The sequence below is a fragment of the Ruditapes philippinarum genome, unplaced genomic scaffold (assembly GCF_026571515.1).
Source record: "Ruditapes philippinarum isolate M1 unplaced genomic scaffold, ASM2657151v2 ctg1_1_1_1_1, whole genome shotgun sequence".
Lineage (NCBI taxonomy): Eukaryota > Metazoa > Mollusca > Bivalvia > Venerida > Veneridae > Ruditapes > Ruditapes philippinarum.
In genome coordinates, this window is record NW_026854124.1 from 224,553 (window position 1) to 241,711 (window position 17,159).

General features: G+C 30.9%; 1 protein-coding gene and 1 long non-coding RNA gene across 4 annotated transcripts in view; one reads left to right on the forward strand and one right to left on the reverse strand.

Annotated features, from left to right (window-relative positions):
* Positions 1-896: 896 nt before the first annotated feature.
* The window catches only part of LOC132739020 (uncharacterized), a 53,179-nt gene continuing 36,916 nt past the window's right edge, over positions 897-17,159 (reverse strand). Inside the window, exons 3-4 of the long non-coding RNA XR_009626946.1 lie at positions 14,694-14,786; positions 897-1,337 (exon numbers count right to left, since the gene is read on the reverse strand). This is a non-coding gene — a long non-coding RNA (uncharacterized LOC132739020). The remainder of the gene's footprint in view (positions 1,338-14,693; positions 14,787-17,159) is intronic.
* Positions 2,313-6,610, forward strand: LOC132739018 (homeobox protein Hox-D5-like). Of its 3 annotated transcripts, none has more exons than XM_060726657.1 (2): positions 2,313-3,411; positions 5,692-6,610. In XM_060726657.1, exons 1-2 carry the CDS (start codon positions 2,889-2,891, stop codon positions 5,889-5,891), a joined length of 723 nt encoding a protein of 240 aa, XP_060582640.1. In that variant the 5' UTR covers positions 2,313-2,888; the 3' UTR covers positions 5,892-6,610. The 3 variants fall into 3 exon arrangements, 1 of the variants encoding a protein (XP_060582640.1); XR_009626945.1 differs by lacking the exon at positions 2,313-3,411 and adding an exon at positions 3,423-4,604 and having other exon boundaries at positions 5,692-5,829; XR_009626944.1 differs by lacking the exon at positions 2,313-3,411 and adding an exon at positions 4,628-5,024 and having other exon boundaries at positions 5,692-5,831.

Here is a 17,159-nt window from a genome sequence, read left to right on the forward strand (position 1 = left end):
AAAGTGCATTTAGACATAACGCATTTACCTCCCTTGATTTCATGCAATTTTTTTACCATTCTCTTCTTCACATTATTATTTTTTTATATCTTTCTTCAACAACTAAAACAATGGGTTCTAATGTTGATCTTTCACCGTGCACGCAGTGTTAAACAATGATACACAGATTTAAAAAAAAAGGATATAATTTCGTTTATTTTCGAGGAGATGTTTTTTCGACGAAAATAAAATGTGTTGCGATTTTCGGATATGCCATTGTTTCAGATAATATTATAAATATTGCATTCATCAGTTCTGGCATATTCTTGGTCTAATGAGAAATTACTTAAAGTAAGACTTATTTTGGAAAGATATCAAAATTGCATCACATTTAAAATGCAAAACTACTTCCATTTACCCTACATATTCTACTTCTATTCTGTTTTACTTAAATTTCGAAGTTTAGAAAATCTTATTCAGTAATGACTTTGTCGATTCTCGCATTACGGTTAAAATTTGCAAAGTCACTTATTATCGCCATATTTGATCAGTCATGTTTTTTTTCTATATTTTGCTTTTAAAATAGAATTCGTTGTTGACTTCCTATCGGCAACATCAAACGTTGATTCTGATAGATTTACGAGACCCCTAGAATCTGTTTCAATGGACAACCTTGTCATGGCACTACTCAACCATATAATTTATATCATCTAAACGTCTTCCTTAGGGGAATATATGAATATTAAAAATTTTACGAATCAAAAAGAATAATCACATATCGTTGTCATCACGTCAAAACTGCGAGAAAATCAATGGAGCGAAAAAGCTTTTTTAGAGGGTCTGAATCTGACGAAAGTAGAATGAAAACAACACTTTGTGAATGTTTCATAACATTAGATATTCATACAAGCGCTTGAATGACGTTGACTACTCTAACAATCAAAGAACAATATATCTCAAGGGGACATGGGAGTTATATTGATATAGAAGCGTCTGTTAATTCAGATCTATATTTTTATTTATACAAGTCTACTTCACTGGTAACAGAATTATACAGTGTAAAACTTATCTTTTTAACACTGAACAGTATTTTTTTTAATATACACGAGATATTCAAGGTATATGGTACAATTGGTTCAAAATTTCTTTCTGATTACTAAATAGTAAAGTTATAGTTCAAAATAATTTTCTGATAACTTTATAGTAAAGTTATTCTTCTTTACACAATTTTCTTTAAAATCAAATCCGGCTTGTTAATTCTCCACACTGCTTTGCAGTGCCCGGTCTTCATGGCCTTACAAGCGCAGTCTTTGAAGATCTTTCGTTTCTAACAACCAAATCTCCTCCACTCGTTTCACCTGAAAATATATGCAGACAAAAATATGAACCAAAACAGTCACTCTTTTTATTAGTTTATACAAATTTATTTTAGTTCGATTGTGTTGGAAGCTATAATCTACACTCTTTTTTTTCTTGTCTTCACTATTTTCTTATTGCTTTGTGTTATCATTTTTGCAGAGTGTCTATTTCATTCACATCCGAAATGCATGCAACTTTATGATATTGTCGATTCATTATCATTTTTAACACACGATGGGGATTTTGGCACGGGGTTTGGGATTACGGGCATTCATCTATTAACCAATCAGATTGAAATATGTCCGTTATCATTGTCGATTTATTTGAAAAGAAAAATTAAAAATTCCCAGACGACTGTTTCAAGTGCATGTATATATTTCTTTAATCTTTTTTACTTGATAAATGAAAATAAACTTTTGAAACACTTCAAGAGTAGGTTGATAGAGGGGGGAATATCTAAGTCAGCGCACACTGGGTATCAAAACGTTTTTAAGAGCATTGATAATCATGAAATAAATATCTCAATTTCATAGAATCGGAGCTTTGAATATATTCAAGTTTCTGATAATATGTACATGTACACGTTAATCTAGCCTGGGATTCAGGCGTTGATATTTTTTGCTTATTTATAACATACGCTCTATTTCATACTCGATCGTCATAGAAAACGCACAACATCTCTGGTTATGATAGTATCAAAATGTCGATTTGCCGAACAGAAGCACATAAAAAAATCGACAGACTGGAACCCAGGCTAACGTTAATCGAATTATCGGAATGAATTTTTTTCCTTGTTTCTTTCTCAAACTCTGTTTCACAAATTTCACGCAAATAAACTAATCCAATTAAAATATAATTTGCCTCAAAAATCTTAAAATTTTATATGCAACCCCACAGGAATCGATTGAATCATTTTATTTCAAATTAAACCATTAAAAAGTACAAAGATACTATTATATGTATGTTTATTGTATTTTTATGCCATTTTTGATTTATTTACAATAACATTGAGTTAACATTGTTATATATATAACATGAACAAACCAGATATGCAATTTTTACACAAGGACAGCAATTAAAGTTCATACATATACCTAAAGATGATTTTGTCTTTATTTGAGAAAATAATGCAAAGTGTTTGTGCAAGGGGAACAGTTTCAAGTTCAGAGTTTGCCTCCCTTGTCATTTTTGTAAAATATAGAACGACACAAAATCAGAAAAATATCGGAATTTTATAAATGGGAAGCAAGTATTTAATCATTAAGGCATTTTGTGAGGTCTTAAACCGACCTTTTCGTCATTTTGTCCGCATTTTAGTATGGCTACTTACAATTGGAAATAGTTTTCATTCATATGTTAAATTGTGAAATCGTGTTTAAACTGACACTCGCGTAAATTTTCTGTTTCTTTTCAGGCAAACTGAAGAGGTGCTTGATTTTGAAGGATTTACGACTCTATTAAAGGCAGCCGCAAGACTTTTGATCTTTTCAATATACCAGAAGCCCCATTCACAACGTTCGAGAGTGTTTGAATTAGTTTTGTCCGCCATTATGAACATCAATCCGCCGAACTGTATACATCCCGTTCCGGTGAATGCGCCCGCTTCAAGCGTTCAAATGAACAGCCATGCTGATAAAGTTAGGCATTTACCAATGGCGGATCGCAGTCGCCATAAAATGGAAGAACAGTGTCAAACTTTTTCTCAGCCGAAAATAGACGTACGAAATTTGTCCACGAGTAATTATACTGTTCAGTCAGACAACTTCCTTATATTAATGCCAGAAACATTTTACCCAGAGAGGGAGCGTTATCGGAAACAACTTGGAAATAACTTCCAAGAAAATATATTTGCACCCGAACGATTTTTGGATATTCTAAAGGTGAATCAAATACCTCCGGAAAATCATTATTCCATCAACGGCGAAAGGAGGTCGCCAAAAATTAACTTTACGGGTACAGGTGGTGAGCAGGGCGAACCCGTTTCGGGTTTCGAAGCAGACGTTTCTGAAGACGAGGAAAGCGAAAGTTCGGAATCCATTCCATTTTATCCTTGGATGAAATCCTATTATAGTGGTATAGATATTATAATTATTACTTTCATTAAAACATATATAAACATCATAATTATTAACACATCGAAGCGAGATTTACTGCGAATTAAATTATTCTCGAAGAAATATGCCGGTATAAAACGGCATACCGTTCGAATTACAAGCATGGGATAACGACTTTTTAACTGTTTTAACGAAAAGTTATATTTAAAACGGAAATGAAAAATGTAGATAATTATTTTCTTTAATAATGTTGAGTTACGGATAATTCATACACACTTAAATGTTAGTGGATAAACTACACATTTTTGCGACAACAAAAACATGAAAATATTCTGCTCGACTTTAGACGCTCACATTCCTTGATGTAAACATGCGAACTCAAATAAATGCGTTTTCTAAATACAATTGGTAGATAGAGCGCGTATCGAAGGGCGAAAACGTTCACCGTGTAAATAGTATAAACCTATCCATCAATGTCACGACTGCGCATGTGTCTCCGTCTCCAGGCGTAATGATTTACGAGAGAGGGCGGAGCTAAATATTGATCCAGTCACGTTATCTATTACTGCATGTCGGGGGAAAAAAGTAGTGCATATTTGTGTACAATTTTCGTTATTGCTAATAAATTGTATAATACCGTGTTCTGAAAATGTGTATTTATTGACCACCAAGCTCATTTGTTATAATAAAAGTCTATGTCGTCTGCTTTAATTAAGTTAATGAAAATGATGATCTTTTTATCATTGCTGATGATAAAAGAACTGAAAACAAATTAATCTAATCACTTACGATGTAAACTTGGTAGTTGTACAAATAAATTTTTATTTAGCACCAGCTATAAAAAATGATTTACTAGAAAAATATAAACAACAACTGCGATTTTGAATCCCCGACATCATATGAAATGATTTGCGCATCCGCTGTGTGTAAATTTCTAAGCGTATTCTAAATGTTGTAAGAATGTTTTCATTTAAAAAAACAAATCAGGTTTTGTAACTTAAAGATACCTTGACATTCTCAAATGCATAATATATTTATGCACAACGTGTCGACATCGTTTGTTTAAAGTTATTCGCGCGTGGTTAAAACGAGCCATTATTCTTGTCAAAATTGTACTAAAAGAAAACATTTATTTGTAAATTACCAACTTTAATGATACGGCGATGAAAACTTAACCAATAGAGGACCAAGAACAGAAATCAAAACTGAAAAGTAGATACTTAATCTATTATAAATACAGCAATAAAGGAACATTAAACCCCACAAGTTGTCGAGAAATGAATTTTACGGTTACATCGCTAATAAAACACAACGCTATTGCCGTAATAGTGGACAAGGCTTCGGGGATATTTTTTTATGAGCCAATATTTCAAATTAATGTTTAGAAATGATCGTATAAAACTCTTGATATCTGGCGAAGAAGCTTAGTTTAGTTGTGTGCTTTGTTTCACTAAGTTTGGAAAGCGTTAATGTGTTAAGATGTTACTGCAAGAATTAAAATCTTTTTCTAACAGCGAAATATTATTTGTGTGTACCGGAATTTTATATCTTCTAGTTTCGGAATAGGTTTAAATATACTGGGTGGAGATTCAAATCGAATTCAAACTGTGGACGTTATAACATCGGATTAAAGTTACTGATCTCCTTCTTTTTTATTTGTGCTTATTTTTAGAGAAATAGAAAATTGTTTTGATTATCACTTTCCGCGAGCACTGATTTTTGTTCGTGTAACTTTCCGTATGTTATGTTTTATTGTGTCATTCTTAACGTCAAATGCCGAATTTTACTTCGATAAATTGTATGTTTCTGCCAGACTTATAGCCCGTCCGAAAGTATTGATCTTGATTCGTTATCTAATTCGATATGTTACTTTACATTATCTATTTGTGTTTTGCTAAAACTAGCAAAGAATCGGACAATAAACTGTATTTGATTTCTCCCGGACCATAAGCCTTTTCATTTTACTTTTCTATTTAAAAATAGTATACATTAATTTCATTCTACATGTAAACATTCTATTTATCAACATCATTATTATCAGTGTTGCTTTAATAAGTTATTATCATTATTTATCATTTTTCAGGTGATAATTTATGTTATTATCATCGTATCAAATAACATTATCATATGATATATCATTGTCGAACTATTTAAATTTTCCCTTATTATTTCATCGCATCTGAATGACAATTTTTCAATAAAAATATTTCTTAAAACCATAAAATTGACTACAGAAAATGCTAAATAAATATTTGCAATATTTGTATTTATTATAATATATTTTCGATCTTTTTTCCAGAGGCGAGCCGCCGCCGTGGGAGACAAACTTATAGTCGGTTTCAAACCCTAGAACTGGAAAAGGAATTCCATTACAATAGGTACTTGACCAGGCGTCGTCGGGTGGAAATTGCGCACGCTCTTTGTCTTACAGAGCGGCAAATTAAGATATGGTTCCAAAATCGGCGCATGAAATGGAAGAAAATTTCTAAAAATGAATGATGTGAAAAATATTAAGATAGACTTTCGTAATTTGAACGTTTGCTGGGTGTCTCAATTTTTTACAGATAATTTTTTATATTTTAATTAATATAATACCTATTAAGATAGACTTTCGTAATTTGAACGTTTGCTGGATGTCTCAATTTTTTACAGATATTTATTTATAACATTTATTGTTGTATTAATGGTTAGGTGCAATAAATTTGATATACATTTATTCTTAAGCATTAAAACATAATAATATTTTATTCTATTCTGCCATTTGTTAGAGTTTAAAAATGTTATAGATTATTTACACTTTTATCCAAATAATAATAATAATAATAATAATAATAATTTTACAGTCAAACGGTGCACAGTAGAATATCACAACTTAAATAAAACGTATTATAAAAACTAGTCAAAAGTTAACAAGATAAAAAGAAATGTTAATATTCTTAATAACGTAAATGATTTATATCATGCATGCACGAAACAACAACTGACGAGCAACAAAAATATCATCTTACAATTAAACAAGGCTTGTTGCATAATTTTAGATAATTAATAAAAATTACAGAACACCAAAAATCCAAGTTTGACGAAAGCAAACTTTTGTTTTTATTAGCAATTTTTATTACGTGCAAATTTAACGCGTAACCGCCTATGTTAAGAATATATACAGGTTTAAACCGGAATATAAGCAAGAAAGTTCATTATTTTTATTCTTTCATTAGCATTTTGAATTAGTAAAAAACAAATTGTCTAGAATAAACTCAGAATGCTTTAGTTCAAGGACATCGAAAAATCATTTTTTTATTATTTTTGCCATGGTGATATTTTTATTTGCAAAAAGTAGAACTTTTGTAAAGACAGTACTTTTTATCCTTTCCGAGTAACACAGAAATACATCTCTCAGTTAAATTAGTGAACAGATATATTTATCCCGGAATAACGGAACAAATAATTAATGAACAAAAGCAAAACCAACATCAACAACAACATACTGAAACCAACATCAATTATTAATCATTAATTTAAAAGACACTAGACAAAGCTTGTGTAATATAAAGTGTATTTGTCTTAATCAACTTTTTTTTAATGACTTTTCTGTCTATGTATGTTAAAAAGTTCTGACGTTTTTTGGCATTTCAAATATTTTTGGCGATTCATTTTTTTTTAAAATCATTAACAAATAACAAACTCACATATGCAGCTATATAATATTGATTCTTACTTTTTTGGCGAGTCTTTTTATTAGAATTCAAATTTAATTTATATGCCAAATGTCAAACATTATTCTATTACTTTATGATGTGCAGGACCCCCCCCCCTCCCCATCCAACAAAACTTAAGTCATGAGCCTAAACCTTGCAAAAAATATGTTTTAACTTACAGCATTCCGACACATTCATTTCATCATGTGAATTTGATTTTCCATCTTAAAAATTGAACCGCATGACCCAGAAAAAAATCAAAAATGAGCAAGACAAATGTGTTTTTTATATTTCAATATTTCAACAACTAGAAATCTATTTATCAACCTCTGGGATATATTAACATGGCGATTTATAAGGACATTGTTGATGATAAATGTAAATTATTAACAAGGAATCGCGAACAATCTTGACTGTGAACCGTAAGTCGAAGATTCAATCTCATACCAACCCTGGCCACCTGTGCTAACTTAAAACTGCCGTGTGTTTCAAAGGCAAAAATTCGCAATTAAGATTTTCACGTTGATTTAAAAACACATTATTTCAAAGGGGAATACATATGTTTTAAGCGGCGGTTTCGATGTAGGGTAACGAGTGAAAAAATACATTTGCAGTGGGAAATAATGGGAATTTTGTGCGGTCGATGGGTTTTGCAAACTTCCTAGGAGTGGGACATACAGCATACAAGGCGTTGGATGAGATTTAAATGCAAATTTTATTTCCCCATATCAAACTTACTGTCATGTCTAAAGAGTTTTCATATAAAAATTGTACCTGCTTACTCCGGTGGAAAGATAATTAACTACATTGATGAATTTTATATTTTAGTGCTTACTCTATATATGCATGAAAATGACATTCCAACAGTAGGGTTTGACATTATTACGACAATTATGACGTCATTTCCGGGGGGGAAGTATGGCGGAGCTTTTCGTTATCACACACATTAATTCCTACAACATTTTCAATGTCTAAACTTACGATCGATATTAGATACAGATTTAAAAATAGTTCTAAAACAAAAAAGTATTTGATATGAGATTACCTTAACATATATTTGAAAAGCAGATTCATTGATTAAAACTGTTTGAATGACATTACAATAGGGTACATGTATAATCTATTTTTGTTTCAAAGAAGTAGTCAATTATTAACAGAATCTGTTTACTCTAATTAACTGCTTATATATAGTATCTTAAATGCTTTTGAATCAGTTGTTTTCTTCTTTACTTAATTGGTAAAAGTTAGAAAAGTTTAAAGGCCCATTATACGTCAGAAATGCTTCTATTCTTTTTCCGCAAAAGCTTTTAATTTTGGTGTTCTTTTATAGATTCCAAAAATCTCATTACTCATTGGCCGATTATCTGAATCATCTTTTTTCATCAGTTGCAATTTGGTTATTAGTACAGTAATAGTGATTTAGTATTTTATATGGAAGCGAAAATACTACTTTGTTTGCATTTTGCTACATTAATGACAAATAATTTCACATTTATCTCTAATTTCTTCAGGCTATACGCATCTTACATGCTCTAAATCATTCTGTAAAAGTTATAAAATTCATATTTGCCATTTCCAAAGAAGTACAAAATTTCTAATGTGCCTCTAAAAATAAAATAAACAAAAAAGTAAAAACAAACCGGAAAGCTCTGAAACCAGCACAATTTTCATTTGTTTAAAGAGAAAATGCTCCCTGTGGAATGACATTGATACCTGAAATTCAGGCAAATATCAAAACTAAAAGAAGCCTTGAGTTTAGCACTATTTCCACTGTTTTTATAGAGAAAAAATGCTTGAAAAAGAACCTGAAATCCAGGAAAATGTAAAAAAGGGTTTATCTGTGTTACATTTAGTATCTTTACTATAAATAAGGTAGAATGTATTTTCAATATTTCTCATCATTCCATGTTATGTTAAATAAGTCACTGTGAATGTTCTAACGACGTAAAGCTTATGGATCTTGTTTTATTTGCTGCAAAATAAATATTTTCTTTAAATATATACATTTTTACTGTACATGATCTTATTTATTTAGATTGACTGTGTAATATATATATTGTCAAATTGTTTTTTCATGCACTAGGTGTATATGCACATATGTACATGTATAATATCATATTCATTTAAAGAATTATTAAGTGTTATAACAATTTGCCATAAATTGATTACGTGGCCAGGAATTATTTGATACATAATGTAAGGGCATATAGAAAAGGAAGAAATAACTTTTAAAAAGATCAAATTTCTAAATATTAGAATATTTTGTTTAACTATCGACTTGTTGAAAGCTTAATGAAAGACCAAAGTACTAAAAAATCGATAAATTCATTTTCCTCCTTGAAATATTCATAATTATAATTCAGTCAACAAGTTGCGTTCCGTTCATAATTAGGGCTAAGTATTTCTTTTAATATTTAATTTAATTTGTTTCATTGAATCCATTTTTGCAATGAAAAGAAAACACATATTTGTCTTTTATTTCTGTACTTAAGATAATCAACTGTTAACTTATTGACTTTAATAAATATCATTTCTGAATCGTTAATCTGACGTTAGTCAGTAATTTGGCGTATGCGTTAATTTGTTATTAGTAAATTAAGTTATTAAGTGCATTCCCCAAATCTTTATCAGTCCCAATGTAATAAGAACATTTTTTTACATTAGATAAAACTTAAGTGCTAATAAAAATAAGATTTTTGGGTACTCTAATAACAAAAATGCAATAAAAAGTAATAAAAATGTATATAAAATATCGAAGTTATATCCAAATTTGTAACAAGACCTGTAATAAAAAGTAATCAATATTATATAAAAATATGTTAAAATAACACAAACATATCAGCCCTGCTCATAAAAATTGCTGATGTATTTTGTACTTAAATTGATATCATTTCAATTAGAATACCAAGGTATACGAGTACATGTTTATCAAAAAAAAATATTATTTATTATTTCATTTTCTATTTATTTTTTCACTAATGAATTTGCTTTTTTATGCATTCCTTTTTAAAATTTGTTCAATTATGTTTTCTTACATCAAAAAGTATTATTCGGCTTCTGTGTTATATTTTGTAAATACATTTAATTAACTTTATCTGCTTATCACATATTTTTTAACAAGATATTTTCATGTACTTTTTGTCACAAATATTCACATATTCACATATTTTCTGAGTGTAAATTGATTCTACTTTACATGTTGAAGATTTTCTTATTTTTAAAATTTTGTTTTAGTTTATAATATGTAACAGAAATAAATAATAAAACAGAAACCGCAGCGGAAAACACAAGTTGCTGTTTGTTTTGTTTTCATATGTTAAAATTTAAAGTTAAACAATATATTAAAAACTTTGTTATTAGAAATAAAAACCTTCCATCACGCCTGCGTTTCAAGTTAATATTTATGCTATAATAAATAATGAAATAATAAGAATTGATTATTTGTTTCCATTTATTTTGAAATTTAAGACTTGTTTTTGTCTTATTTATATGAAGAAGATCATTTTCTAAAACAAAAAATGAAATTTATGAGGTATTGATAAAAAATAGATATCTATTTCGAAAATGTTGTTACTTTAGCATAACAACCGAAATTGTTTTAATTATATATATAAAAAAATGAAATTAAATCTAAATATGTTTTCAAGTTTAAAAGTAAAATGATTAATCTGTTCTCAAATTATTTAGGGACCTTTAACTGCAATAAAACGGAAGCCATTAAAGCCAACTCCAACAGTTTCGATTATTTTTGAAAGTCATGTTTTCATTTTAATTCCTAGGGTACATTGATTTACGGCCCAATTTAAATTCCCTCTAATCATCACAATACCTAGACTTCAATCAGATTGGAGAAATGTTTAAAGCGTACCATATGTTGGAATAGCTGCGTTTTTTCTAGGTACTTGTGCGTAGGAATTTTCACACCCTGCAGCCAGAAGGCGAATAAGGCCAAAAATGTAATATTTGGTTCCCTTTATCAGGACCTAAATCTACTACAGTGTATGTTTTTATTTTATACTGTCTGAGCAAAGACAAAATATCGTCAACGATATTCAGCCATGTTTTATTTTCTAATAAACCATGCAAGTTAACTGACAGGCACGTCATATATGACCTCGTTTTTGATTATGGGCGGTGAATACGATGACTAAAGTATGTGCATGATGTCAAAAAACTAACATACATATGGATGCGTATACCAGTTTTGTAACTCATTGTCCTAAACAAAACAACAACAGCATACTACAGCTATTATGAACTTTTGAACTATAGTATACTGTACACCAATATCTTATTACTTATCATTTTCTTAAAAAGAAAACCGTCTACAGGCATTGCCAGTGAAAGAAATGACGAATAACTTTAACATGCAAAGACATGTTGATAACAGATGGGAGCAAAAGCCACGAACAAGTTGCAAATGTTTGGCCTAAACTTAAGAAAACTAGATTTATGTCCTTTATCCTATTTCTAACCTAATCATACCAAGCAGCTGTGCTCCAGTATCTGGGAACGTTCAAACACGGATTCAAATAGCTACTGGAGACAACCTCGAGTTGTTTACGGCATTTCTGCGGGGCCTTCTCCGCCATCTTGAATATTTCTAATGCTATGGAGACTGTCAAAGGGTCATGTTAATGTAACGGCCTAGAGGTTTGGTAATTTATCAATTTAGGCAATCCAGCACAGAAACCCTGTTCGACGCTTCTTTCTTTTTCTATGTTTTTTTTTATAATAACATATTTTCCTTGATATCAATTTCGTTGACACTTACAGAGATAATGTTAATGATATTGTTGAGGACTGATTGTGATGATGGTGATAATGGCGATGCTGGTGCTACTGTTCATGATGATGGCGATGATGATGATATTGATGATGATGATGATGACGATATTGATGATGATGATGATGATGATAATGATAATGATGATGATGATGATGATGATGATGATGATGATGATGATGATGATGATGATGATGATGATGATGATGATGATGATGATGATGCTGATGATGATATTAATGACAGCGATGGTGATGAATGTTATATATTTCAGTTTTTATGACAGAACATTTTATGTTACAATACTTTAATTGCAAATAAAAAGAATACAGATATTTTAAGCTCTTTCAATATTTTGGAAATGAAAATGCCGTAAATGGTATTCCTTTCTTAAACATTATAATTGCTGACGTTTGCAATGATTTTCATAGTATTTAAACAATGCATACATACAAGCACAAATATGTTGCGGTCAACCAACTAGTTTCGTGAAGAATTTCAATGATGATGCATGAAAGTCACATTGAATAACCAAATGTGTCGTCTGCTCATGTAAATCATTTTAAATATCGCAAACTTGTCAGATCGGCCATTATTGTTTTTTATCAGTCTAAGGGAGGTAACGCGTACAATACTGTTTACGTTCGAAGAGAAGGCTAATGTTCGATAAGTAAAACAAGAATGTCTAATATATTATATAGAAAAACGTCAATTAAAAACTGGTTGATATATTAACCGAATTTAAATATGTATGATTTAAAATAGAACACATCAACATTTGAGAGAGGTGAATAATCTCTAAGTTTGATTAATGATAGGAAATGATAAATTATGGTTGATTATCACACTTGTATCGAAAACGCAACAACCACCATCCCCCACTCTTAAGCCACAACCCCGCCCCCATCCCACCAAAAATGCAATTCATACCCTTCCAGTGTCCATGATATACAAAAATGGAAAACTAACGGGGTGCCTAAAAGGGCGGGTGGACCCTTATGAAGCTTAGGACAACAAAGGGGCTATTTTAGGGGCTGAGAACATTGTACAGGTAATATAATCATTAGATTTCAAATTGTCAACTCAAGTTTGAAACAACACACCTGAAAATTGTCTAAAAAATGGCAAAAAGGGACATAATTATGTAAAAGTACAATTAACAGTTGCAAAACTTAATTTTGGCAATTCATACATAATTATATGTTCATATGTTCATATATATAGGTTCAAGAGAATATCTGTTCTTGTTTCAGATATATTCTAGTAAATGTAAATTTAAAGACATTTTAAAGATTAAAAGGGAAATAACAACTGCCGAACTTGATGGTGACCCTCTACTCATATTTTTAGTTTCAGTTTAGTATCACCACTTCTCTCTGAGATACTTAAATAAATATAAATTTGTGAAAAGGAACATGACTTTGGCAACTTGTGGCCCTGCATATATAAGTTAAATTTCAAATTAATATCTGTACTGGCTCAAAAGATACCGGGACTGGACGGAACGGGATGAAACAGGACAAAGTGATTCCTATTAAGACAATTGAAATAAGGATGATGCTAATGATGATAATAGTACAAGTAATGATGATGATGGTGATGACGATGATGATGATGACGATGATGGTGCTAATATTGATGATGATGATGAATACTTTATAGTAATGATAGTAAAAATTATCAAAATTGTCATATAATACGACATTGTAAATTATTTTAAATGCATGATTTCGGATACTAGTATTCGGTTAGGACACCCAGATATTTCAAACGATGATACTATTTCAACGCAGAGAGGGACAACACTCTGAAGAATGTAAGTCGGAGAATTACTGTAACCTCCCACAAAGAAGATAAAGTATGCGGTCAGATCTACACAAAATACATTAATTTCGCCCAATTTGTCCTTTTTATCTTACTTCCGTTTTTCCCAGCCCCTAGGATCTACTAATCCCCCTTACGACAAAATGCTCGTCACACCCCTTCATAGGATAAATTTCACCGAGGTGTCCCAATTGATACCTAATTGTGCATAAATAACTACCCCCATGAAGCAAATTGAACCCAAATTACAAGCCCTGTCTGTCAAAAAGGACAGCAAATAATCGGACCTATACACTTCAATACTCGGTCTAATTGTCTAAATAAAGCCATATAAATATCTGAAGTCTTTTTAACCATTTACACCAGCATTTTCTCAGCCTCCGGCAAAGACTTTGACCAACGGAAGGCGATCATCAGCCTGTCTTTGTCTTTCAAAAAAAGATCTATTCAAACTTTATACTTAATAGGTTATGTTTCTCCTAATGCAGACGTGCGAGGTCTGTTATACAAGCGGTGGGTCTTAATGGCCATTAAGATACCTTTATAGCTTTAGGCCGGCTATTTACAGAGATACCTTACGTAAGTTCTGTCTAAACCATGTAACTAACAAGTTTATGGCCGGGTAATCATTGGCCAAAATTAATATTTTCTTGTCAGAATTCAAACGTGAAAAATCGTAAATTTCAAATCCATTGACATCTATAGGTTCCTATACACAAGCCGGGAAAGATTCAATTTTTAGCTATTCTAAAAGACAACCCTTTGATCGGGTTGAATCTTTTTATCCTTAATTTTTGGTCAATAGAGGCTCATTGTCTGAAATTTTATCCAATTCAACGTGAACTTTTAAAACGGACACAAAACTTCACTTTAGACATAATTAATGTGTTTCCTAAAGCATTAAATAGTTTACAAGTAGATCAAAGGGTTTCTTCGCCAGTTTAAATAGATCAAACCAAATATAAATGCGTTTATTCCCCCTCTTTCAAAACCTACCTTACTTTTTTGTAATGAGTTGAACAATGCTATACTCGCTTCATTTCTTGATTTATCCGGATTTCTTTTTCTTTTACTCTGCTAACATTCTTTCTGAAAAGAAAGTGACACTAAATCAATAATCAGGTGAATCAATAATTGATTTTGTAATAAAAATACGGTATCCGTTACCAAAATAAGACCATCGTATTGTATGCGTTGTCCTTTTTTTTTAAGAATCGAGCGGGTTTGGAAAATTGATATGTGCCAACACAATTTGATGCATTCGATAGGTCATAAACAACAGTAGATAATATCAAAATAAATGTTAATCGATTTTTCAATGAATAAGAAAAACAATATACATACAAACGCACAATCAGACACATGCGCGCACGCGCATATACAAACAAACAAAAAGGCCACTTCTTGCAATCTTTGCGTCTTAAGATAATAAATAGGAACAATTTTAGATATTCGAAATAAATGTGCACAAGCTTGCATAATTACCCATGCAGCAACTTAATGTAAAAACAGGGTTTTAGTCAAAAAATGCCCAAACATGTGTTTATATTATTTCTAAAAGGAATAAAAGGAAAGGAAATTACGCGAATCATAAACATGTATTTACATATTAACATTTGAAACTTGTTTTCCTAATTGGTGCATAGATTTTATTGATCATCCGTGATGCAAATACCGTACTGGTCTTTAAAAATCAGATATCAAATTTATAGAAAATATATGTTATACATCGTAGCCAATCAAATTTATGCCTGATTTACGTAATGCGCCTTTGAAAATAAGTATTTATGGGAAACCCTTTAAAGGTTCCGCAAGTGAATATCTGAAAGATGTAATGTGCGATATTCAAAGACGGCCAAATCTTCAAAGGCAGCCGAACTACTAAATCATCCAAAAATATTTTAGACGAAATCATAAACAATATTTCAAGAATAAGATCTAAAATATTGTCCGACCATAGAGGGTTTGACGCATGCGTCACGAAAGTTATAATAACGTCATAAAATTAAACGGTATAGCAAAATGAAAAGAATAATTTAGATCGGAAATCTTAATTTATTCCACGACGAAGCAAAAAGTGCACTGAATTCTCAACGAAGCCATGCGTGAAGTTGTAACTCCTAGTTAAGGCTAAAATAGTATCTTTAAATCGCTATGTAATTTATGAGTGAATAAATCAGGTATGAAATTGAATATATCAAATACGAATTTCTAATTGTGACTTAACTGTTCTATAAATTATTTTTATGGCCATGAAAGAATTTATTGTTTTGAAAACAAGTTCTAAATCAAAGGGCTAAACAGGAGTCTGGCTTTTTGATTTGATGTAATTTATATCATTCTTTACACCTAATATCAAATACATTATTCCACATAAAGTAGTCGGCTTTAGTTTCATCTATATAGAAATATACACTTGTCATTTTAATACATTTGCTTTTAAATCACCTTTCATACTTCATTTTTGATTTAATAGTGGTTTCTTTTTCCCGTAATGATAAAACAAGAAATAAATTGATAAAACAAGAAATAAATTTTATTGTTTTATACGCGTTATTTTTACTTATTTACTTTTATTTTTATTTACCAATTTTTTTGTATCGATTAAGCTGTGTAAAAATATAAAAGAAAAGCTCGAATAAGAAAGAGCAAAACATATTCAAAATTGGAAATTCATCATAAATTGCACGTAAAAACTAAAATTATATCATTATTGCTTTCCATCTTAGTTGTTCTAAATAAAAGAACACCCTAAACAGTGGAGTGGTGGCCTAGTGGTTACGGCGTCTATCTCACAACCCAGGGATCATTGTTTCGAGCCGTACTCGGGCAACGGGCATATTTTCGCATGTAACACCAGTACCAGTTACTTCTAGTACACCGACTCGAAAGTGATTGATATGATGTAATATTGCAAGAACTTGTTTTGCAAGCTAGCTTAAACAAATGAGCCGCGTCACGACAAAACCAACATAGTGGGTTTGCGACCAGCATGGATCCAGACCAGCCTGCGCATCCGCGCAGTCTGATCAGGATCCATGTTGTTCGCTATCAGTTTCTCTACTTGTAATAGGGTTTGTAAGCGAACAGCATGGATCCTGATCAGACTGCGCGGATGCGCAGGCTGGTCTGAATCCATGCTTGGCGCAAACGTACTATGTTGGTTTTGTCGTGACACGGCTCGAATATATTTAAACTAAACTATTCTAAATATACTAAGAATATATAGTGTTATTATTTTTGAATTTGGAATAAATTTCGTATCTTTGTTGTCATATTTATACATATAATCTAAATATGTAAGTTTATGTTAAGTGTAAAAAACTATAGAGATTATCTAAAACATTTGCCTGTCTGTTTAATATATTTATGTTACTATTGTACATGTGACAATACAATACAATACACAATGTAATACAATACAATACAACACAATACAATACAGTATACAATACAATTTTC

Coding starts and splice junctions, on each gene's coding strand:
- LOC132739018 (XM_060726657.1), top strand. CDS start 2,889: ATGAACATCAATCCGCCGAACTGTATACATCCCGTTCCGGTGAATGCG. Junction 3,412..5,691: donor GATGAAATCCTATTATAGTG/GTATAGATATTA, acceptor TCTTTTTTCCAG/AGGCGAGCCGCCGCCGTGGG.